The sequence below is a fragment of the Olea europaea genome, unplaced genomic scaffold (genome assembly GCF_002742605.1).
Source record: "Olea europaea var. sylvestris unplaced genomic scaffold, O_europaea_v1 scaffold143, whole genome shotgun sequence".
Taxonomy (NCBI): domain Eukaryota; kingdom Viridiplantae; phylum Streptophyta; class Magnoliopsida; order Lamiales; family Oleaceae; genus Olea; species Olea europaea.
In genome coordinates, this window is record NW_019231835.1 from 48,642 (window position 1) to 75,600 (window position 26,959).

A 26,959-nucleotide genomic window follows, 5' to 3' on the forward strand; every position below is an offset into this window, starting at 1 on the left:
GTTTAATTCTCTGTAATTTCTATTTAGTAAGAAATAGAGTAATTTTTCTTCTTATAATTCCTCTTCCGTGACCCCAAAAAAAAAAAAAAGTTGACAATAGAAAGTAGCTTGCTAGTGGCTTTTTGTTTGCTGGAAAAAAGACAAAAGGAAGAATAGAAAATTTAATTAATATCGTGTCCCACATTTGTCGGGAACCAAAAATTTTATGGGAGGGTTTATTTGCACCGAACTGGCAATTGGGTTCAACCCTTCAATTGTGTAGGGCCTCCACCCACACAAAACATGGGTGCCCCTTCAGGCCCAAACCTGATTGCAGTTTAGTGTAAATAAACCCATTCCATTTCTATTTCCCTTCTTTCTATTTTCTTTCCAACAAATGTAGACCTCTTTTTATAAGAAACACTAGAAAGTTACTTTCGTTTCTCAATCGATGTGAGATAGATAGCTGTTTAACTCAGTTCCCCTTCATGAAAGGCAGTTTCCTTCTCTCAACTCTTTATCTATGACACCACTATTACGATTAGTTATATTAATAAATAAATACTAAAGAATGGTTATGAAAAAAAAATCATCGGATAAGCAAAAGCTATGTCATTTCACTTTAAAGAAGTTATGATCAAGTGGTGTTTCATAAAGTTAAAATTTGGAATTTGAGAAGATTAAAGATGACTGCCGTGCCACGTGCATTTATAAAGGGAATCTCTCTTACTATAAGAAGATTTGAATAATTTAATATAATATATTAAATCATGCCATTTTTGTAGTACGTTGCACACCATTTTTTATGCCATCAAAATAGTTGAAATTATTTAGCTGACTGACACGTGTGAAATGACAGAAGAAAATGGTAAGTTTTCTACCGTGTTTTCCTTGAATTGTGGGGATTGATTATTTTAATATTATTTAATTTGCTTGACTTTACAGATTGATTTTGATAGACTCCACGTGACGATTTGATAAAGTGGGAATAACTGTTGATCGAGACATTTTAGGGAAAACACGTCATATGATAGTGGGGTTGAGGCCGTTAAGAGAATCACAGGCCATTTTGCATATTTTAGGCTTCAATATTCCTTTTCATCTTTATAAATACCATACGAGTATATTCAATATTTTCACCAAATAATAAATTCTGTTCAACACGTCACAAACAAGAAATAATGATTTTGAGAATGTGAACTTCATACTTTCTTCCAACGATTCTTTTATCACGAAGTAGGATTACAAGGTGCAAATGTTCCATCCCTTTTAATTTATTTCTTCATGTTGATAAATGTTATACTCATGAGAGTGATGATATGATTATGAAATGATATGAAATGACCATACCGATACCAAAGATATGATATGAGCTCTTACCGGTTTAAAGATCTGATATGACGGTATGATATTTTGACGCATGATTTAATATTTTTAATCGGGATGGCACCAACGATCGTATGCTATTGAGTATTTCTTTATACTCACCCCTTTCCTTACTCTTACAGGATTGAACGGATCGTTGATTGGCGGGCGATGTGGTGCAGTAGAGGTGCCAGGATATTTGAACACGTTAAATTCGGTGTAAAGTGTATATAAACTTTATTTCTAATTTTCGATTTAAATGTGTGGAATAAAACGTGTGATATATACATGTATGGTTATTAAATATATATTTTTATATAGCATTAGTTTACTCCTCTCTCACACGTACATTTCTATTTTTTTTTTTTTATATATATCCAGGTATCCCAGCTTACACCAGACTAAATCCTGGACCTCCAAGACCCATACCCCTAGAACCTTGGAGGGGGTAAATCGCGGGTTATGCCTCAACTGGATCACAGGTTCCCCCCATTGACTGTACACTTCTGCGCACAAGAGATCCTCTTCCACATTGATTGCTCCATACCAAATTTTTGGCCGCAGGTTGCCACTGGGAATCGAACTCTCCACCCTGCCACTGGAAGCAAGCCAATGTTGATTGATCCACCAGTTGAGCTGTGCCCCAGGGGGCATGAGGCACCTATATTCTAAATGTACGAAACCTTGTTGTAACCTATTTTGTACTTGTAGACTAATCTGCATTAATAATGCATGAGGATAAGGATATTCAACACAACCAGCATAGAATTTGATTGTACCACACGATAACTTGTTAAACAAGTTGTTTTTATTTTATTTACGGGACCCTTCCAAACCTTGGACTGCTTGATTATTTAAAGTGAGAATTTTCAACAGTATGAAATCCCAAAACTCACTTGCCAAATGCCAATAATTCAACTTTAATTAGATAAAAAGAAAGATTTTGGTTACGACTCAAACTTATTTTACCGTAAATTTTGAGTCGTTACAGAATGATATCAGAGCACAGAATTTTAAAATCGATTCTGTAGACTAAAAAAATCGGGACCCTTCCAAACCTTGGACTGCTTGATTATTTAAAGTGAGAATTTTCAACAGTATGAAATCCCAAAACTCACTTGCCAAATGCCAATAATTCAACTTTAATTAGATAAAAAGAAAGATTTTGGTTACGACTCAAACTTATTTTACCGTAAATTTTGAGTCGTTACAGAATGATATCAGAGCACAGAATTTTAAAATCGATTCTGTAGACTAAAAAAATGCGCGTTTTTTTGTAACGATCTGAGTCTTTGTACCCAAACAGTTAGCTTACGTATTGTCCGCTTTAGGTGGGCATTGCGCCCACTTACCCCTCACGACTTTCTGTTACGTCCCCCAGAATTTGTACTCATAACATTTCTCTTAAGTAAGATTTAAGTTGAATCCTGGTACCAATTGGGTAAGTGGGCGCAATGTCCATCCAAAGCGGACTGTATGTAAGCTAACGGCTTGGCTACAGAGACCCAAGTCATTACACTGAGTGTCAGTGTTTCATCTCTGATGTTCGTTGATGAAATTGGTCCTTAGACTTGAGGTCCTCATAGTACCTTATATGAGGATAGTCATACTTTGACGATACTGGATGTTGCTCTGCCAAGAGCCGCTAATACGACGTCGTTTGGGTATGTCAAGAATTGTATGAAGATTGTGAATGATCAATAGAAGATTTATCACTCTTAGATAGTAAGAGATTATGATCTGCATTTCATTCAATTAGTCGATAATGAAATTCTTCGCCACGGTGTACTGATAAGTCGAAAATGAGTTTTCGACTTATATTGACTTAATAGTGGAATGAAAGAAATGATCGATAATCGGGATTGACAAGCTTTCATATCTCGTAATTGATCAGATAATATTGACGAAGGGATTATAGTTTCAAGGTAGACGAATGAGTTTGGTTTTGTCATACCACGTGACATTTCCCGTCACATGTATTACCCTGACACATTCCTAGATGTCAATCTCGGACGACAAGTGTGAATTGGTGATAAACTAAAAGAGTGTTTTAATTTATCAATTTTGATTAGATCAAAATAATATTTCACTTCGTTAGGTATCGTGATCGAAAACCTGATGGGTCGCACACAAAAGGAGAACTAGAAGATTGTGATTTAAATTTTAATTAATTTAAGAAGCATTAGATAAATTAATTATTGGGTTGTTTATTTATAGGCCAGAGTTAATTAATTGGATTAATTAATTCATGGATCGGATTTAATTAACTGAGTTAATTAAATATTGGACCGGGTCAAGTCAAACCAGTTTGGGCTTATATAAATATGAGTAGGGTTTTCAAAATCTGTAAAGATTCATTATTCTTGCTAACACAAGAAAAAAATCCTAATACAACAATCTTGTTCTCTGTGTAGATCATCGTTGGAGGCTGGACAATTAGACAGTCGTGGGTGGCAGATCAAGGTTGCTGGAACGAAAGAATAGCAAAGAAGTTTGCAGAATAAAAGTAAGATTTAAAAAGGAGTTTGTAGAATCAATGAAAGATACAATTTCTATCTAAATATAGAGGGATCCTTGGTGGAAATTGAAAATTTATTTTATTTTTCGCTGCGCATGATTAGTAGATTTCAACAGTGGTATCAGAGCCTACTTTGTGTTTGTTAGAAATTGTTTAGCAATTAATGGATTTTGATTTTTATATTTTAAAATATGTTTTATATAATAAAAAAAATAGGGGGGCAGCCATCGCGGTGATGGCACACCACCGCACTCGCGCTGCTGCACGGTATGCGACAGCATGCGCCACTGCTCTCATGTTGTAGTGGCATATGCTGTCGATAAAATTGTAGCCGTAGCGTCGCCGCTTGGCTTCAAATTTTTGCCCCCGCTTGACGGCGTTGGCTTCCACTACAGTAGGCGATAAAGTCGATGCTGCAACACGAAGAAGAAGGAAATGGGTGAAATTTTAGGTTTTACTATATCCAGGTCCAACCGTTTTGGGGTATTTTGAAAATGGGGCCACCTCTGCAATTTTCAAAACTTTTGGGAGCTGCCTGCAATTATAAAATAAGGGTCACTTTGCAATTTCTTAAATGGAGGGTTTCCCTGCAATTTGAGTATTTGGAGGGATTTGTTGATAATTTATAAATGGGTCAATTTTGAAAGTTTCAAAAGATGTTTTGAATTAAATTATATTCAATTTGATTTTAAATGTTTTGACCTATGTTATCAATTTTGACCTGTTTAAAATTTTATTTAAAAATTGAAGACTTTTTATATTTTCGTTAAAATTGGATTTTAACTTAAATATTAAATATGACCCTAAATTGAATTTATCTTGTTTAGGAGTTTTATCCTAAATGAAAATAATCATTCAATTTAAATTAAACTTGGACTTTGATTTAGTATTTAATTAAAATTTGATTTTAATTAATTTTTCACTCGAATACATTCTTGAAATTAGAATTGGATTCTAATTTGATATTTAATTAAAATATCATTTTAATTAAATTTTCTTGACCTAAATTTCTTCTTTGAATTAGAGTTTGACTCTAATTTGGTATTTAATTAAAATTTGATTTTAACTAAATTAATTTTCCCTAAAATCTTGAAATTAGAGTAGGACTCTAATCTTGCTATTTAATTAAAATTTGATTTTAATTAAATAATTCCTCCTTGTAATTGTGGAATTAGAGTTGGATTCTAATTTTATATTTAATTAAAATTTGATTTTAACTAAATATGCCCGCTAATTAAATTAATTGATTAATATGATTAATTAATTATTTAATTGTTCCGATCCATTTGTCAAAGAGTTTAGATAACCTTAATGGCTAGAAACTTGAAACATGTTTACATATAATATTAGATATTATATAAGAATACATTTATGTGATAACTAGTATAGGATATAGGTTGCAGCCGGACTAACAAAAAAAAAACAAGAAGAGAAGGAGACCATACAAATGGTGCATTGATACTGATCAATCCAATACCAACTAGTCTTCCTTATGGCTCGGGAAGACTAGATAACAAAAGTCCATAATCGTCCACACTCTATGTTTATTTGTATGGTAGATGTAAAATAATATATATATAAATATATATATATATATATATATATATATGTGTGTGTGTATGTGTGTGTGTGTGTGTGTGTGTGTGTGTGTGTGTATGTATATATATGATTGTTACAATGAGACCTTTAAATGCAAAGTCCTTCAATAAAATATTAAGTCACATTTGTAATCGCTTTCCATCATTATAGTGAAAAATCAGAGTCTCAAATCTTCTCAACTAGTTGAACACACTCAAGGCTGGTCTATTAAGAATATGTTTGACACTATGAAATACTAGATATTTCTTATTGATGAGTCCGACTTAACTAAAATTTATCTTTTGTTGAGTACACTCAAGAAGATAAATTTTAGAGGCATATTAAGCTAACACATAAGATGTGTGAAGACAAAGAGTTGTCAGCTTAATGATCTGGAGTTGTATGGAGGTACAATTGATAATAGTATCAACCCGAATATTATATTAAGGCTTGTTGAATATACTCGAGGTCTTAATATAACAGATGGGATCCCAGCCCACTAGGAGTCAAGTATGAACTCCATAAATTTATGTGAGAGGATAATAAATTTGAGTTAACCAGTGGGAGCATAATTAATTTAATAAAAGTCCATGTTAAATTAATTAATACATTTTATAGATTATTCTTTTTCTTTTTATCATTTATGTTTATATTAAATCTTGAGTAACCATATGTTTTAAATGACATACTGGATGCAACAACCAAACTAAATTTTCTTGATTGACACCGTAATTTGAGAATTGTTCTCAAGCATGAGAAAGTTGATTATCCTTAAGGAAGAGGTGGCTACTATAATAAATACAATGATGACAATAGTAATGCAACATATGTAATACTTGCAACTATGTCACCTGAATTATAAAAGCAACATGAGTGTATAGATGCTAACATATGGTTTTTCATTCCAAATAGTTGTACGATAATAATCATGTGTAGAAGGATATGAGACTTCCAAGCAACTATACCAATGCAAAATGGCAGAGGAATCTTCAATCAGTGCTCAGGTACTGAAGATGTTTGACATTGAGAAGTGTCTCAATTGAGTTCAATCATGAAATATGAACTAAGTATTGACCTAGTTCTACAATTTCTGTTAAAGAGTTATTCATACTAATTATGAATTATGATATGAATAAGCTTGAACACATACTCATTGAATTACTTAACATGCTTAAAACTGTTATGCCCAATATCAAAGTTACGAGTGGGCAAGCTATTGATTCCTCTAAGGGTATTAAGAGGAAGTCTAAAAGCGCTTTGGGGAAAGCATCCAATATGGCTAAGACGATCAAAGCGAAGGACAAATACCAAATTTAATGACCATTTTTTTCATTATAGAATGAAAGGTCATTAGAAGATATTGCAAAGCTTACATATGCTTCATGAGTTTCTTAGGTATTTGATACTAGACGTGGATTTCATATTTATACAAATATGGAGAAACCAAAAAGAAGTAGACCACTGCGAAAGGGAGAAGTTGACCTACACGTTGAAAATGAGCAAAGGTTGCTGCATTGTCTGTAGGAATATACTTCTTGTCATTGCCTTTTGGTTTAGTAGTGGAATTAGAGAAATGTTAATTTATACCCACCATAGTTGGAATGTGAAAATGAATTTCATGTTCAGACATGAACTATTTTAATGTTAAGGACAATTGTTGTTCATGTTTATCCTTATTAAGATCTTGATGGTTACGGTAAGCTGCAAAAATAACATTTATATTCTAAACACTAAATATTCTATACTTAGTATAGAAGTTAAGAGGTATAAAAGTGATAATATGAATAATACCTAAATCTGGCGCCACATGCAATTCCAAAATTACATAGAGATGTATACGTGGAGTTAATTGATTTTGAATCATATGACAAGTGCAAATCATGCATGTTAGGAGCATTGACCAAACCTCATTTTACTTGAAAGGGAGAAATGTCTGCATGATTACTGGTCTTATACATAGTGATGTATGTAGACCCATGTCAATTAATGTTTGATTAGGTTTCTCTTATTTCATCACATTTACTGGTGACTATTTCGGAAATGGGCTATGTATATTTGATGAAATTGAAGCGTGAAGCTCTCAAAAAGTTCAAGTGAGTCAAGCTAAAAGTTGAGGTAAAGAGATTCTCACACTAAGATTCGATCAAGTGGGAATATTTTAAAGATGAAATTTTAGATTATCTAAAAGAGAATGAGATTCTCTTGCAGTGTGACTCTTCCACATACACTGCAACATAATGGTGTATCTGAAAGGAGGAATAGTAAACTATTAGGTAAAGTGCGATAAATAACAAGCCATGCAAACCTCCCAAAATCGTTTTGGGGTCATGTACCGATTACAATGTACTGCACATTGTATTGTGTCCCATCTAAGTTTGTTAACACTCCATATGAGCTATAGAAAAGTAATAGTCCCAATTTATCTCGTATGAAAGTTTGGGACTGTGACGCTTATTTGAGACACATTAAATCGGATAAGTTTGAGATTGAATCCGATAAATACATATTTGTGAGATATCCAAAATAAATATTTGGATATCAATTCTATTAACCCATTGAGAAGAAAGTTTTTGTCTCTCGACATATTGCCCTCTTAGAGAAAATGTTTACTCTAGGAGAGGACAGTGGGAGTAAAATAGAACTTAAAAGAGTTCAAGAGTCCACAGGTATACTTAACCAAGTAGATAAATTCGAGTTTGATCCCATATCTAATGTGGGACATACTTTTGATCAGGGAGTAGAGACTCCTAAGGACATGATAGCTCTATGTGAATTTAATAGGATCATTCAACCTTCAAGAAGGTGAATCCATGATTACTAATTGGGAATTGTTGATCAGGATGATGAACTTACTAATTGCACAAAAATAAAGTAAAATGTTGACCTAAAAGAGATAGCAATAGGCCATGAAACTCGAGATGAACTAGACGTATATGAACAAGGATGTAAATAGTTTACAATAAAAGATTGACATGGATGGGAATATCCATACATACAAAGCAAGGCTAGCAGGAAAAGGTTAAGTGTTGACCTTGAAGAAACATTTCGCATGTAGTCATGCTAAAGTTTTTCAAATTTTTGGTTGCAATAGTTGCATACGATAAAATCTTGAGAAGATTTTATATGGAAAAATTGGTTTACCCTTAAGCGGTGTGTGGGAAAAGTTTCAAATGTGAAACAACCATTGGTTCAACAACAGAACCTAATTCATGATTACTTCAGAAACAACAAGGAGTTGCAATGTGGATCAAGATGTTCATTAATGAACTTGGAGTAGTTCCTAACATTGTCAATCACATGCCATTATATTGTGATAACAATGAAGTCATTGTACAAGCGAATGAACTAAGGTCTCATCAATGATCCAAACATGTATTAAGGCGGTATAATCTCATCAGAGAGATAATAAATAGAAATGACGTAAAGAGAAGAACGAATTCTACATTTGACAATATTGAAGATTCACTGACAAAGAGTTATCATAACAAAAAGATGATCGTCATTTAGACTATTATGATATTGCACACGTAAGTGATTGGATCTAGTGCAAGTGAGAGTTTGTAAGTGTTATGCAATAGATCCAATCAACCTTGGACATAAATACTTTTAATATATAATTAATGAAATTTTATGGTAGATCTATTATTTGATTAATATTCAATTAAATTAAATAATAGAGTCTGTAGATTCAAATCTTAATAATTTGTTAATAACAAGGAGTTGTGATTGTGAGATACAAATTACATATGATTGAATCTTAAATTATCCGTGATCATAAGTAATAATGAGATACGTATATCGTTATTATGGACAGACCATCACGTGTGACATTTCTTACTTGTGACGTAAGTAACTGATCTCACAAGTTAAAGTGTGATGACACTTGAATGAATACGTGGATGTTTTGGTATAGAACAAAACATTGGAGACCCACCGAGAGATTCTACTTGGATAATTATCTGAGTGTCGGTAGTTAATCTCTAACGCTCGGTAGTGAAATTGGTCATTTGACTTGAGGTCGTCATAGTACCTAATATGAAGACAGTTATGCTTTGACGGTGTTGGTTGTTGCTCTGCCAAGAGCCACTAATACGGCATCGTTCGGGTATGTCAAGAATCGTATGAAGGTTGTGAATGACCAATAGAGGATTCATCACTCTTAGATAGTAAGAGACTATTATCTGCATTTCATTCGATTAAGCCGATAACGAAATCCTTGGCCAAGGTGTACTCATAAGTCAAAAATGAGTTTTCGACTTATATTGGCTTAATAGTGGGATGAAAGATATGATCGATAATCAGGATTGACACGCTTCCATATCTCGTAATTGATCGGATCATATTGACAAATGGATTATAGTTTCACGGTAAATGAACGAGTTTGGTTTTGTCATACCACGTGATATTTTTCGTCACATGTATTGTCCTGACACATTGCTAGATGTCAATCTCGGACGGCGAGTGTGAATTGGTGATAAATTTAAGGGGTGTTTCAATTTATCAATTTTGATTAGATCAAAATAATATTTCACTTCGTTAGGAATCGCGATTCGGGAACCTGATGGGTCACACACAAAACGAGAACTGAAAGATTGTGATTTAAATTTTAATTAATTTAACAAGCATTGGATAATTTAATTAATTGGGTTGCTTAATTATAGGCTCGAGCTAATTAATTGGATTAATTAATTCACGGATCGAATTTAATTAAATAAGTTAATTAAATATTGGACCGGATCAGGTCAAGCTAGTTTGGGCTAATATAAATATGACTAGGGCTTTCAAAATCTGTAGAGATTCATTATTCTTGCCAGCATAAGAAGAAAACCCTAATCCTATAATCTTGTTCTCTGTGTGGATCACCGTTGGAAATTGGACAAATGAACAGTTGTGAGTGGCATATCATGGTTGCTGAAGCGAAAGAATAGCAAAAGAGTTTGCAGAATCAAAGCATGATTTTTTGCAAAGGAGTTTGTATAATCAATGAAAGGTACAATTTCTATCTAGACACCGAGGGATCATTGGTGGGAATTGAAAAATTGTTTTAATTTCCGCTGCGCATGATAAGTAGATTCCCAACATGTCCAACCTATTCATGCACATTCATATCATAAAATTCCTCAAGAATAAGAGATGAATTCACATCTTTTGAGAGAGAAGATCAAACTAGCAAGAAAATGAAGGCTAATTACATCAAGAACTTAAAGATTTCAAGCTTGAAATTTAAGATCAAAATCTTTTACATTCATTCATATTCTAGGTAACATCTATTTGTTATTTGTGTTGTAATTTACATAAATCATGCTAAGCTAGATCCTTGTTTGTATTTGACGAAGATGACTTATTTTGCTTATTTATTTTGGTTCAAGACAAGAAGTTTAGCAATTCTTATATTATAAGCATTATTATTTTGATAAATCTTGCATTGTCATTGAATAATTTAATTGTTTGACCATCAATTAGATAATTATTTGCTTGTAGTGCTGGAAAGTTTAAAATTAAGTTTAGAATGCTGCAAGGTAAACACACGGGCAATCGGTATTAAGAATAACAATATCACATGTGCAATGATCTAGATAATCATATAATTGAATGCGTTATATTTAATTGAACTCAAACTAGAAATTGATCGAGTCGTGTTTAGAATAGAATTAATTTATTTTGAAAAAAATTAAATATAATATACTTATCGACTGTCGAGTAAGCGTTAATAAAACTAGATTACATAATTGAGAATTGAAAAAGATAACAATAGAGGATTCTAAGTTCAATACAATCATCTGTTCATTTACACATATAAACGCATCTACATATTTAATAGAATAATCATATTGAAATCATCTCTTTTGTGTACATATTTCGGATTCAATACAAGACTAGTACATTGAAATTTGAATTTCTTTTTACCGTACTTTGCCAAAATCTCCTAGGAGGTCACCGAACTTCACTTCGTCCCTCAATGGTCACTGAACTTTGCAAAAAGCCCCTAGGAGGTCACTGAACTTGTTATGCATGGGGTCCCAATTTACAAAAGTGGAGTGACCTCTTGGGGAACTTCGACAAAGTTCAGTGACCATTTAGGGACGAAGTGAGGTTTGGTGACCTCCTAGGAGATTTTGGCAAAGTTCGGTGACCATTTGGAGGATTTCCTCAGTTTTTAGCATCATTGGTGGGGAATAAAGTATTTAATTTAAGTTTATTAGTATATATAGGATTTAATTTTTTTTATTTGTTTTAGGCTATTAATTACACACTTAATCTCTCTTGTTTGATTTTCACGTAATTTATACAAGATTATGAAGAAATCGAGCTCCTACCGTTGGATCTTGATATCAAGAGGACCTTCAAACAATGAAGAAGATAAAGAGAGAAGCAAAATAAATGGCAAAAAAATAAAATCAAATTCAGTTATCACGAGATCCACCAGTACAACCAATTTCACTAAGAGCATTTGCCAACGATAGCAAAATATTACTATGTGATTATATGATTCTCACTTCAGCTGCTATGCAACAGGCTATTATTTATCCACCTTTTAGGCAGGCCAACTTTTACATTTGATCGGATGTCATTAACTTATTTCAAAATCATCAATACATAAGGTTCTCTGGAAAACCAACTGAAAATCTCCATGAGCTCATTCAAGCTTGATGCTTTGAGAAATAATTAGTCACGAAGGTATGTCAGATGCTTTTTGAATGCACCTTTTCTCTAATTCTTTGGAGGACAGCGCAAGAGAATGACTATGCTCGCTACTTCTTGGGAGTATCATTTTGTAGAATGACATGGTATAGAAATTCACTATGAAATTCTTCTTGCCTTCTAGAGTCTATCAAATCAGAAATAAACTCCACATTTTCAAGCAAAAGGGCTTCGAGATCTAACCAGGAGCATGGGATGTGTTTAATGACTGCTTTAGAAAGTGTTTGAATCTAGACATTCCTAAAATATCCAGGTCTACATCTTTTATTTCGACTTGTATCTTGAATACCGTAACATGGTTGACACTTCAACATGAGGATCGATAATGACTATGCCCGTAAAGAACTTCTTGGATCTCTGTACAATAATTATAAAAAATTAATCTATGTTGCTAACTTAAGGGAAAACTTCGATGAAAATGGTGGGTATTCACAATATAGATGCAGTAAAAGCATTGGCAGCCCCAAATGTAATTACTAACGAAGAAGTTTGACATCCTAACTCAAAATGTGAACATGGTACATCGATCAGCACCAATCTATGAAGGGCTACAGAAATGATCATTCAAGTGCAAGCTGTCCTTTAGACTTCATATACGTTTACCAGTCCAATGAGGTTAGTTATGGACAAAATTCTTAAAGGCAATAGAACAACCTTTACTCCCACACATATAATCCAAGTTGGAAGAATCATTTTAACTTTTCATGGACAAATAATCAAGGTCAGGAAAACAAGATTCTGGGTAACATCACCAATATTTTTAGAACAACAAGAGAAAAAGATATCTTTAGGAGATCTAATGATTCAGTACATTACAAAGATTGAGACTAATTTTAGAACTAGTAGGTAGTAATTAGAAATTAGGAAACTCAAGTGGGCCAACAATTTCATTTGTGTGCATCCGTGTATTGTTAGGTAGTCAGATTCAAAATAATAACCAATCATTGTTCTTCGTTTATTTTCATCAAATAGAAGTTAGAAATAATAAATTAAGTACTATAGTATAGTCCTCATTGGAACGATAATCCGGACTTAAAAGATCTACTTTACTATTTGTTATGATCCGTACACTTGCCGGCTATAAAATCGATAACAAGTTTTTGACACCGTTGCCTGGGGCATTTCTTTTAATCTTAATTTGTTTTATTTTCAACTACTATTTGATTTGTTTCCTTTCTTTTATTTACAGAAAAAAGGTGTTCGTTGTATGCTCCATACCCAAGAAAAGATCTTGAACCGCTTGATTCGAAGATAGAACGTATCTTCAGACAAAGATACAAGGACACAAACAAAAACAGCAACATCAAATGGCCGACAATCAAAACAATCCTATTCCTATACTGCCAATTGGACAAATGGCCATAAGAGAACAACAGCAAAAGCAAGGATAAATAAATGAAGGAGGTTTGCCAATTTCAATGTTCTTGATGCCTATAACAGCAACCACACGTTCTAGTAAAGTGTATCTAGATTTTAGGGTAAACAATTTTCAGATAAGAGTAGATTGGATCAATTTAATGAGCAATACTCTCCAGTTCTACGGGCTACCACATGAGAATCCGAACATACATATTTCAAGATTTCTCAGGAATTGTCAGAATTGTCATTCTCCAGGGGTTTATAAAGACACTATCAAGCTGCGGCTATTTCCATATACATTGCGAGATGCCGCATTGGAGTGGTTAGATGCCTAACCTCATGGAAGCATTACTACATGGGAAGAACTGACTAGAAAATTCTGCAACAAATTCTTTCCATCGGCTAAAGTAGCAAAAATCAGATTGGAAATTCAAACCTTCCAACAGAGAGATGGAGAGAGCTGTCTTGAGCCATAGAACAGGTTCAAGGAGCTAATGAGAAAGTATCCATATCATGGGATCACCGTTGGAAATCAAGTGCAATATTTCTACACCTGACTTCTAGCACTGTCCAAATCTCAAGTGGATTCCTTGGCAGGGGGATCGATCATTGGGAAATCAATATAATAATGTATGAATAAGTTCGATTTAATTACCACTGCACATTCAATGTTCCTATCAGAAAGAGTGGTACCACCGAAGGTAGCTGGAATGTATAAATTAGACAGTTTGATTACCACAAATTCATAGATTACTGAATTGGCAAAGCAGGTGGAATTATTTGTAAAATTACAAACACGTGAAACAAATGCAGTGATGGCCAGTTTAGCTTGTGAGAATTGTTGGAGGAACAACTCTAAAGAAAATTGTTTGATGCTTGTTTCGTTGGAGGAACAAGTAAATTTTATTCAAAATGGCTCCTGTAATGTCAACTCATATGGGAACAATTTCTAGCAAGAGAGAAGACCAAGTTTAGGGACATGTTTTAGCAATATGTACAGAAGACGGATAAGGTGTTATAGCAAATTGGCACAACAAACTTTCAAAATTAGCAATCATCTATCTAGAAACTGGAGAACTTATTGAACGCCCACAAGGGATATTGCCAGATAATACAATGATAAATCTTAAGGAACAAGCGATGGCAATTAGAGTAGTGGAGGACGATCTACCCAGGGCCTCCATGAAAGTTAAAGCATATGCATCCCTACTTCGTTATCCTAAAGACCGTGTAAGAGGTCAATAGAGCAATACATTCATGTTATAACTATAAAGAGTGAGGTACAATTGTAAGAGATTACTAGAAGGAAATCAGAAAGGAAAGATGACTAGAAAGTGATTGATAAAGTTACAATGGTAGAAAAATCTGCACCAACTTCTACTGAAAATGAAGAAAGTGTAGAAATATCTACTACCAAAGCACCAAGTCTAGTCAAGGCGTACATGCCTCTCATTCATTTTCCTCAAAGGCTTAAGAAGAATAGACAAGACATAAATTACGAAAATTTTCTCACTATTCTCAAGGAGCTCCAGATCAATATTCCGTTCATTGATGTGATATTAGAATTTCCAAGTTACGCGAGATTTTTGAAAAAGATGTTCACAAAGAAAAGAAAGTTTCTAGAGTTTGAAACTGTGCCATTAGCTAAGGAAAGTAATGCAAGAGTGCAAAATAAATCGCCTCCAAAATTGAAAGATCTAGGGAGTTTTACTCTACCAATTTCAATTGGAAATTCCAGTTCTGTTAATGCATTATGCGACATAGGTGCTAGTATAAATCCGTTGTAATATTAAATAGGAAATTAGGACTGGATAAAGTCAAACCAACATCAATAACATTGTAACTAGCTGAGAACAATTTCAAGGCCATGTGGCAAAGTTGAGAGTGTACTCATAAAAGTAGGAAATTTAATATTTCCTGCGGACTTCATTGTGATGGACATACCAGAAGATCGAGACATTCTAGTTATATTGGGTTGGTCATTCTTAGCAACGGGACGAACCTTGATTGACATGGAGAAGGGTGAGCTAATATTAAGGGTGGAAGACAAACAAGAGATAGTCAATATTTACACCTACTATAAGCTACATCCCAACATCAGAAGTTGTTGTAGATTTGATTAAGAAGAGTCATTGATCAACGAAGCTAAGTTTGATGGACTTATTGGTAGAGATAAAAATGAAAATATCAAAATTTGCAGAGCAAAAAAAAAAGGCTGGATAAATGAAAATTGTACAAAATGCAAGGATACAATAACTTGGTTTGAGCCACCATGATCAATTAACGCAAAAGTAAAGCTAATGACTTTAAAGCAGCGCTTATTGGAAGGCGACACAAGCTTTATTTATTTATTTTATTTTATTTTCAATTTATAGGATAATTTAGTTTATTTATTAGTCTATTTAGAAGTCATCACCCATATTCCATTTACCCTTAGGTCATTGAGCAATTAAATTGGTTATTAGATGTTTGAGTTAAGTAAACCTTATTCCATGTATCTAATATTTCAAATTTGATTTTTTAGGGACATGACTAAGTGGAGCACTCAAACCAAAATTGACAAGGAGAACACAAGATAAATCTGAAGTTTGGGAGATAATGTAGAAGAAGATTCAATCAAATTCAACACCAAGGCACCCCAACACATAGGCAATATTGACATTTCAAGGAAGCCTCATCCTTTTCCTTTAAATTTCACATTGAGGACAATATTTAGTTTAAGTTTGGGGGCATATTATTAATTGCCTACCTAATTTTTTGTGTGAGTTAGATATTTTGGCTAGCAATGATGATTTACTTTGAGATTTGGTTTTGACTTATGAACGGTGGATATGATACATGCTAGATTGATTGATGCTTAAACTTGCAAAACTTGTTATTATGTGTGCACTAGAATTGAGTTTGACACTGTAATGAAACAAATTGATTCATTTGTTTGATAGGTTAATTTAATTGGACATAGATACTTTACGTAAAATATATTAAATTATTTACCCTTAGACCAAATTTAGCACAGTTTGGAGATAATTTTACAGTTGTAGGAAGATGCGGAAGTGAATGTGGATTCCATGTGTGAAAACTTATGCGTGGATTGTTTTACACTAACACGATAAAACTAGGCAAAAGTCTTAAGTTGAACGTCAGTCAGTTTGTGTGCATCCACGTATTGTTAGATAGTTAGATTCAAAATCATAATCAATCATTGTTCTTGTTTATTATCATCGAAGAGAAGTTAGAAATAATAAATTGGGTATTAAAGTATAGTCCTCCTGGGAACGATAATCCGAACTTAAAAGATACACTTTGCTACTTGTTACAATTCGTACACTTGTAGGATAAAAAATTGACAACATTCTTCATTAGATTATTCTCCATGCTGGCCATGAAAGTAGTATACATAGCAGTATGGACATGCTGGGCGTCTTAAGCTGTCGGGTTTACTATGGCAGCTAGCAGAATCCTTACCAGTTCTCTTCCCATCCAGAAGTAAATTCCAGAATTCGACTTTCAAAATGAAATCTTATCACTATGTATTCATTCATGGTAAAACTATTAGCAATAGATAACTATTAAAAACTGTAAATAGAAAATGAAAGTTTTACCAGATTCATGTTCTTTCTTCAAGGCAGCTACCATGAATAATGCTATTCCAACAAAGAATAAAAATAGCATTATCAATGTATTCTGCAGGTGCAAGTTCCACCCATCTTTTGACAACAGCTACATTCCATGTCGTGTCGCACAAGTGTAATGGTATCTAAAATAAGAATAATGCCTTACGTAAAGGAAGCTTTTCACAGAATAGGTACAAGATTTTTAAAAAATATGAGCTAGCAATTCTTTAGTTTAATTTAAGTAGAAAATATGTAGTCTTCTCCAAAAAAAACCCACGAGTGGTCGTAAGCACCAAACCCAAGCATTCACCGTCACCATCAATCGACACTGACCGCACACCTGCACCATTGACTGACGTCGGTCGTACACTGGCACCACTTGCACTCCTAAACCCATTTCATTTCACCTTACAATTCTTTGCAAATTGAGAAGAAATCCATCGAGTGGAAGAAGACTATAATGTCTTGAGACAAGAAAAGATGAAGAGATGGTTGCTGATGGCTATGATTGATTGGCATGATTTTTTGTTTTGTTTTTGAGACTATAGACTTTGTAGATGACAAGGACAAGGGTACTCTCTCCAATGACACTTGAGGAAGTTATAAGGATGAGCAAGATGTCGACTATGGAAGAAGAACAAGAAGAAATTGTTGAGCCTGTAAAGGAAGTAGAAATGGAGATTGTCCACTATGATGATTCAGCTTGTTGATTAATTAAAACCTATCAATGTGTTGATATATTGGTATTTGGTGGTGTACTGAGCCTTTTAGTGTATCTGAATTTTCTTGGCCAACTTGCTAAAATTAATGTATTGGTTATTGCTTTGATTTGCATTCCCTAATGTTTATAAACAAATGTTTATGTATTGATGAAGTCATTTACTCATCTTTTGTGAAGATTGCCTTGATTTTTTCACCAAATTGAGCTGAAAAATTTCTTTCAACGCTATGTTGTTTTTGTTGAAGCTTTTCACCATTTTAAGCATAAGGTGTTGGGTGCGTGAAAACTAGAACGCAAAACATCTTGACATTCTAATTGAATTAAATTTCTTAACATGAATGCACATTACATCCATTATACATTCTACAGAATCGAAGTTGGTCAGATCAAGAAATTGAACAACCATCTCAGTTAAACAACACAATCGAAGTACTAATTTGAAGTTTAATTCAATGATTCTGCTTATTCAATTCAACCCGTAGATGACAATCCTTTCACGACCATTCTTTGACCAAGCTAAGAACTGGTGAAAGCATACCTAATCTTTGTATGTAACAACCCACAAAACCACACCGACCTACACTTCCACATATTTTGAAAATCATCTTTGAACTATTAAAATCACCCTTAATAGAAAAAAGAAGAAGTAGAAGAAGAGATTTCCGAAATTGCTTTCGAATGATCCATCCATTTGCATGACAACGACTCCTTGCTCGACGTTCTGAAATCAAATGGATGCTATTTCTTCACGCTTCAGCTTGACTCTTTAAGTGGTCAACAATGGCGGGTAGGAGTTTCGACCAACTGTGTTTCTGGATTTGGGGATTAAGGTTTACAATATCACTATGCGTGAGAGAATTGTAGTTGGATTTCGTGTTTTGGTGGGCCTTCATGATTACATTGTGGCCGAACATCAATGCTGGTCGGGTAGTCAGAAGTTGGCCGGAGATGGAGAAAAGTGAGTGATGGGCTTCTCTGCCAGGTTTTTGGAGGAAAATAGAAAGAAAAGAAAGAATTGGCCAAGTCTTTCTCGATTTTCTTTCCTTTACTATTTACCCTTTTTTTCCCCTGAGCCGCATCATTTTTTTGAATTCCTATACATGTTCTATGACTTCTTTCCTATACGTATGGCATTATTGCTAAAATAAAAGAGGATTTGTCATGTGGCAGTCATTAGAGAAGACTCACAATACAACATGCTGGATGTTTATACAATAAAAAGTTATAAGACATGTATCTACATGGCAACCACATCACTAAATGTGACTGTTGTCGTCTTTTTCGGTTCAAAGAAAGAGATGTGCTCTATGAATTCCCATTATATCTTTTCTCACAAATCATGTTAATAGGCTTGTCTTCCAAAGCTTTCTTATCTTTGAGCCTTTTAACATGGAAATAACTACCAAATCTGACATGCTCTGCTAATTTCTTGTACAGTGAGATGCTTGATCAATCGGGGCTTGAAATAAAACAGAAACATGATTATAAAATAAATGATCGTAAAATATATGGCCAATTTCTACAAGTCCATAAAATACAAAGGAGCTATAATTCTACATAATTATGAAATAGATAGTAATACAAATATATGAACTGCACTTAACAGCATTCCTCATTAAGAATGGGGCTTAAATAGGAGCTATATTAGTTATTCATCATTACACTTCAATCCATCTGAAACGATTGAATATGTAAAAGTCAAGACTCATCCAAGGCAAAAATAGCTTAATTAAGAAATCAGACTTATCCATACAAATGCTAACTTCTTTTTGATTTCAGAACCAGTGACACACTCTTAAATAGCTTCAATATCACCTCTATACATTTCAACAATAGTGATCTTATAACAGATAAATTGTGTTGGACTCGAAAGAATCGTAATGAACGAGATTAAGGATGCGATATGAAGTAACGAAGATCGTAATGAGGAAACAAGATTTAAAAGTAAAGAAATTAAAAAAAATAATAATTAAAGAGGCATGACGTTTTATTAATCGACAATATGGAGAGAAATACAAGAACTCAACAGTTTTTGCTTGAATAAAATTGAACGAGGAGACCCCTATTCATAGTTACATGGCATACCATAAGGATGGAAATAATGTGGAATAACGAAATAATATGTTTCAACAAAAATCACGTAAAATATAAGGAATTTTTTTTCCTACATGAACATAAAGAAATTATATATTTTTTTCCACGTGCAAATAAGGAAACAATTTATTTAAAAAAAATTTCACCCTAATTTGGGTTACAAACCTAACAATCTTCACTTTGACCCAAATTTCGGTAAAACAAACAAAACTCGAAGATTTCAAATTTGTTTGCATCGAAATGTCAACCTATAGGGTTTATCGTTTTTCTAGTTTCTTCTCTAGCTGAGTGTGAGAGATTACCTTTTGATTTACCAGAATCGGTATATTAATACCGATTCGATCCGAGCTCTTGGAATTGGAATAAGTTCGGCAACGAATCCTAGAGAATCTCCTAATTTTTCCAGAGCAACTAGAAAGAGATTCTTTAACTAGAAAGAATTCGGTTCAAATGTAACCAATCTCCTCAACATAGTAACCAAAACTCTCCAAACTAAAACCATGTTCCTCTACAAGGAGTCCACAAGCGGCACTTGAACCTTACTCCTGGGTTTCCAAAATTCCATCAAGGAATTACTGTTGACCAAACCACGTGCTTGATCATAAGCTTTCTTGTCAAAAATATCACCTTCAATGATCCCTAAAGCATCACAGACATCAATAACACCATAGTACCTACACTCCATGAGTCCACCCCTGACAGTTGAACACAGTGCAAAAGTTGAAATTTGTGGCAAAGCAGAATCACCAATGCTCTTCCTAGCAGTGTTCAGAACTGACCCAGAGCTCATCACAAGTAGTACTATACCAAATTGAATATCCACCATAGTATTGAACTTGTCCAGATGTCTCAAAATTGGTTCTGCGCTTTCCTATAATATGTACAACTAGAATCTCTTCCATCCCTCTAGTACAACTAGGACACTTTTTCAAACCTTCAAGACTCCACCTCCACCAGAGAATTTATACCCTTTTTCATTTAGGGTACTCAGTGAGATGAGATTCTTCTTCAGATCTAGGACATGTCGAGCATGGCCAAGCGTTCTGATCGTCCCATCCTGCAACCTCAATTTGACTCGACCGATTCAAGTAATACGGCAAGTCTGGTTGTTTCCATTACAACTCCACCTTCCTGAAAATCTTCATATATCTAAAACAAATTCCTATCGGAACACATATGATGCGAACATGCCCAATCAAGAATGTCACAACTCCATTCATATAGTTAACTATCCATTAATCTATGTAGGAATGAAATTGATGACTCGACCTAAACATAGAATTTCATACATTTTTTTCTTTCACCTGATAAAACGGCATAAGCTATGTCTCTAAACTAAAATCATATCGCCATAATCAAACATATACATTCTGAGGTTATAAACATGTCTACGTGCCATGTCAAAAGATATATAACATAAGATTCCCAACATACAACATAAATAGGCCATAAGCTCAAAATAATAGCCCACAAAATAATCCTACAGGTTATCATCTATGTACATCGAACTCTGGAATCTCGTAAGAGCTCCACAGCTAGCCGTGCTCTCTATGTAGTTCTAGGCTCACCTACAATGTAAGAATTACATAAGCCAAAACTTAGTAAGCAAAAATCACGCATGTCATGAATATGAATAAGAACGATATATGTCACTATGCTATTTACTTTAAACATAACGATAAAGAAGCATTATATTCCAATATTCATCAAAGTCGACTCGAAATCATTTCATTTGAAATCTTTCATTTTATTGGGCCCTGACCCATCTACTATGCACCGGACAGATCTGTATAATATCAATATCAATAATCGAATAGCCAACATAAAATCGACACTAGCGAGTGAACTATCTTCTTGTGATCATTAGAGGCCCTTCCCCTAACTACCCCTGTGATCACCCAAGAAGTCTCCCACTTGGCAGTGCCAATAATCATAATCACAAGGGTACAGTCGAGTTGTCCACCCTCCTGTGATCACCAAAGGCCCATCCCCTGTCTAGTTTTACAATCACCCAGGAAGTATCACCCGCGATGCCAAACATATCACATAAGCATGCCTCACATGCCTCAGTGCCCTAGTGGTGGTCAATAAAACATTTATGAAGAAAACTCACTTTGAAATCATGTTTCACATGCAAGATTTTCAACCATGATTACATGTCGTGCATGCAGATAAAAATGCTCATGAATGACATATTTAATGAGAATCGATGTCAATAGGTTCGCAACCGTATACTCAATTACCATAACCATGCTATGATATGCAATGAACCTCTTATCAAAGTTATCTAAATCTTCCAATATTACCACATCACAATTACTAGGTTCTTGCATCATAGTTGCAAATGAATTTTTACTTACATATCGTTTTATGTGTGCAAGTTCCTATGGAGTGTATATCAATTCCCTTACTCACTCAACGTCGAAAAATCACCTGTATTACCATCTAATATTAAAGACAGTTCCCGATTTAATAACTTTAACACACAAAATCCCAAAATACGTCCATTCATGCCAAAACAATTTAGATGAAATCATTATTTGAAGTTACTGATGACATTACAAACTAACTCCATAAGTCTTGCTATTTCTCGAGTCCAATTATGAACGTCAACGTCATCCAATTGTTTTCAACAGCCTAGTACTCATTACAATCTATTTTTTAGGGCCAAGAGATAATTAATGGATATGTAAAAGTTGAAATCACATTAAAAACACAAATGGGCAAAATCTGTTTTCAGATATTTATTACCGTCCAATTATTTTTCAAATCCTTTTTCACCCCCTTAACTATATCCAACGACTCCCAAATTTTTACCACACTTCTATAACATGTATGTGAAGGTAATCATGATTAAATTTGTGACAAATGAAGTGTTTTCAGCCTCAAAAACCGTCCCTTTTTCATCATACCAAATCAGGCAGTTTTCTTTCCTTGTGACTGTTTTCAGTTTCCATTTTACTAGCATGTCACCAATCAGATTCCAGGCTATTAGAAGACCACTTCTATTCTTATAACTCTCATATAAAGACATTCATTTACATAGATACAAGTTATATCTTAAGTATTATCCAAAATCAAAGTTTAAACCATTCAGATCTAGCAAATCCTCATCTCTGTCCAGATTACTTTCTTTCAAATTCTTGTAATTAATTACCCCTATTTAGGCATCATAAAATCATTAACAAAACTCCATCCTAATCACAAGAAAGTTCAGATGTTCAAGAAATCATAAACCCTTTAAGAAATAATGGATACAAACCTCAAAATCGTGAAGTAACAGAGTTGTCCAGAAATTCCAGCTTCTTGTTTCTATTTCTCTTTGACTCTTTCACCCTCTTTTTCACTTGGAATCACTTAGAGACGAGCTAAGGGAGTTAATACATTATCTAGGAGGTAAATGAGTGGTCTTTAAGTGGTTGAGGTTGTGCATAATACTTAAGGATTAAGGATATTACGGGATGCAGCCACGTCAAGCAACCTTGGTGAGTAATAAGCAGGAGCTGTCATCTTGGATGCAATACTTGACTTTTCTACCATTATTTTTGTATCCATTTATGAATTATGAGATATTTTTTATATATTCATCCTATATTAAGTTCTTAGGGAGTAGACACGAAACTGATGCCTTAAGGTTGAAGAAATTGAGTGTTAAAATGACAAACATTCCAAGCATGAGGTGTTCAAGCATGAGATGGTCACTTGCAGTATAATCTGATTTTATATCTATCTTTGTAGGTACATATCAAGTGTCCTTGGCTTATTTTGATGTGTTTACAATCCATTTCACTTGCCCTAAGATCCCAAAAATATATTATAGAGCTAATTCCTCAGTTGTTCATATAATGGCTTACCCGATTGACACCCGATTGTCAACCGATTTCAACAATTTGCACCTCAATATTTATAACGTCATATGAGACATATATTATTGTATTGTGATCATGTCACTTCATGCCTCATGTCTCAAATATGTCAATTACTTATCTAGGGTTTAAGGTGATCTCGATCAACCGAATGGAAAGCTTGAACCTTTGTCGATACTAATTTTCGGCCTTCTCGATTTTCCATTACTTACCAAACCAATTTTCAACATTTAGTTAATCTAATTTTCTATCATAGTTCAATGTAAAATTCACCACCTAGGTTGAGGAGTCGAAGATTATCACCATGTGAAGATTTTGAAGCCTCGATGATCGAATGCATCGTTTTAAGATAAAGTAATTAGGAAATTGATGTAAATGACAATGTAATTAGCATGAAATGCATGAATTATATAGGCCATTTGTATAACGTGAAGCTCGGGGCATTACAAAGAATCCACTCTTCATTAGATCTGGACTCCAAATCAGATACCAGGGTCAACATCATATCCCCGCCATTCGTAAAATCTCGATAACATTAGTCTGTTCGAATTCCATGATTATCCCCTATGATTTACAGTTAAATTACCTTTAGCCTGCAACTTGTCACAATCATTATTCAAGTGTCCTTTCCTTTTGTAGTAAAACCTATACAAATTGCTGAAACAAACTTTCGATATGTCCCTCTATCGATCACCATGAGATACAAGAACGTCCCAATCCATCAATGTAGCTCCAACTAGATGCTTCATCTTCTCCTTTGAGAATAAAGCATAATAGACATCATCTATAGTTAAGTACCCTGACTGTAAAGAATGGTGTCCCAAAACGACAAATAAGAGCCAGGCAGCAAACATAATAGGATCAAGGCTAGATCCTCTTCACCCTACTTAACATCCAACATCTCCAAATCTGCGACTATTTCCTTGAACACGGCAATATGGTCTTCCAGTGAACCTCCTTTCGCCATGGAATGGAAATACAGCTCTTGCTTTAGTAACAATTTGCTAGTAAGACTCTTGGTCATGCACAACTACTCCAGTTTTAACCACAAAGCAGTTGTCATTTCTCCTTCAAGACATCCTGCAGAATATTGTTAGATAAATAAAGATGAATCTACGATAAGCCTTCCTATCCCTCCATTGTTTCTCCTCCATTGTCCAATTAGCCGGCATCTTCTTAAAATCCAGCAAAACATCATCCAAATTTAAATGCGCCAAAATAGCCCTCATCTTTACTTGCCACAAAGAAAAACTTGTATTGCGATCCAATAGCAGAATGTCATTCTTCATGGTAGCTATCTCTGAAAAACCTCAACCAATCCACAAGGAACCAAGCTCTGATACCACATGTTGTACTCGGAAGGATTGTAGTGAATGAGATTATGGACGCAATATGAAGTAATGAAGATCGCAACTAGGAAACAAGATTTAAAAGTAAAGAAATTATCAAAGAAAGTTAATCCCAGAGGCATAACGTTTTATTAATCAACAATATGGCGAGAAATATATGAACTCAACAATTCTTGCTTGAACAAAACTGAAAGAGGAAACTCCTATTTATAGGTACATGGCATACCATAAAGATGAAAATAATGTGGAATAAGGGAATAATATATTTTCATAAAAATCACGTGAAATATATGGAAACAATTTTTCCTACATGAAAATAAGGAAACTATATTTTTTCACGTGCAAATAAGGAAACAATTTATTTAAAAAAAAAATCCATCCAAATTTGGGTCACAAATCCAACAATGAACGCTCTATGCAAGGAAAAAAAAAAACCAAACTCATAGTAAGCAAATGTCACAAACTCTATAGTACCAGACGATATTCCTACTTCAAATCGCTCAAAGTAAAAACTTATAAACTCAGTACAGACATGCCTCTTTAAAACCTTGTTGGAAGAATGAAAATTAGAAATAGAACACAAATTAATTGAGAATAGTTGCATAAGAAGGGCAAAAGGAAATAGAAAAAAGGAAAAAATTACCTACAAAACTGTCATTATGCACATCAGGCTTTAATCGTTAAATCGTTTTCTAATGCTTCATGTATACCCAATTTACATGTTGTCCACCAAGAGAAAGCAACAAAAGTTTCCTTTTCAAGCACAACTTTAATTTCTCCAATGGAAGCTTTGAAAATTTTAGCCAACATACAAGTTAAATATTGGGGTCAGCAAAAGATAAGTTAAATCCCCATATAGTCACTGAACTTTGCCAAAAAGTTCTCAGGAGGTCATCAAACTTCAAATATTCCTAAATAGTCACTGAACTTAGCCAAAAGTTTCCAGGAGGTCGCTGAACTAAAAAGCTTCCCTAAATAGTCATTGGACTTTGCAAAGAGTTCGCAGGAGGCCACTAAACTAGTGACGCATTAGGTCCCAATTTGCAAATTTGAGTGACCCTCTAGGAACATTATGCAAAGATCAGTGATTATTTAGGGAAGTTATGAAATTTGATGACTTTCTAGGAGCTTTTGCCAAAGTTCAGTGACTGTTTAGCAAAGTTTTGAAGGTCAAAGAATTCTTGGGAATGTTTGGAAAAGTTCAATGATTATTTGGGTGATTAACTCACAAAAGATATATCTTGCACATCAATTTTTTTTGGTTGGGAAAAGGTATAAATTTTGGTGGATACAAGACCTCCTATTATTGAAAATTTTGAAGCAAATCATAACACTACAAAATATCGTATTTGTGGGAAAAAAGTGAACTACGCCTAGTGACACGACCTATCCCAAATCACCCTATGAACCTGAAACATAACATGCACCGATGTTGGATGCTGACTAGATGCTAGATCCACCACCAAGGCTGACTATGAGTTACTATAAAATATGCGTCAAAATCAAATGTTTATGAAAAACATAGTGTAATGGGCCCAATGTAATTACTTTATGTTTTATCAAATTGACTCTTATCCTTCAATATGTCGTGTGGCTCTAACTCACCAGGCTCCTCAAGCTATCAAGGATCAATACTACCTATAAAAATAATTTTAGAAAAATATGTGTTATAGCTCAATGAGTGAAAGAGTTCAAAAATAATCATACTTTCTACTTTAAACATTTTTATCAAACATCAAGTTTATATCATTTAATATTTCACATGATAGCCTCACACAATTATAGACAAAAAGTGAGACATTCTCATAACACTA

The 26,959-nt window shown here is 34.1% G+C and overlaps 1 protein-coding gene across 1 annotated transcript; it reads left to right on the forward strand.

Moving 5' to 3' along the window:
• Nucleotides 1-14,853: 14,853 nt before the first annotated feature.
• On the forward strand, nt 14,854-15,624 carry LOC111375899. The gene is made up of 2 exons (XM_022998815.1): nt 14,854-15,284; nt 15,366-15,624. Exons 1-2 carry the CDS (start codon nt 14,854-14,856, stop codon nt 15,622-15,624), a joined length of 690 nt encoding a protein of 229 aa, XP_022854583.1.
• Nucleotides 15,625-26,959: the final 11,335 nt, after the last annotated feature.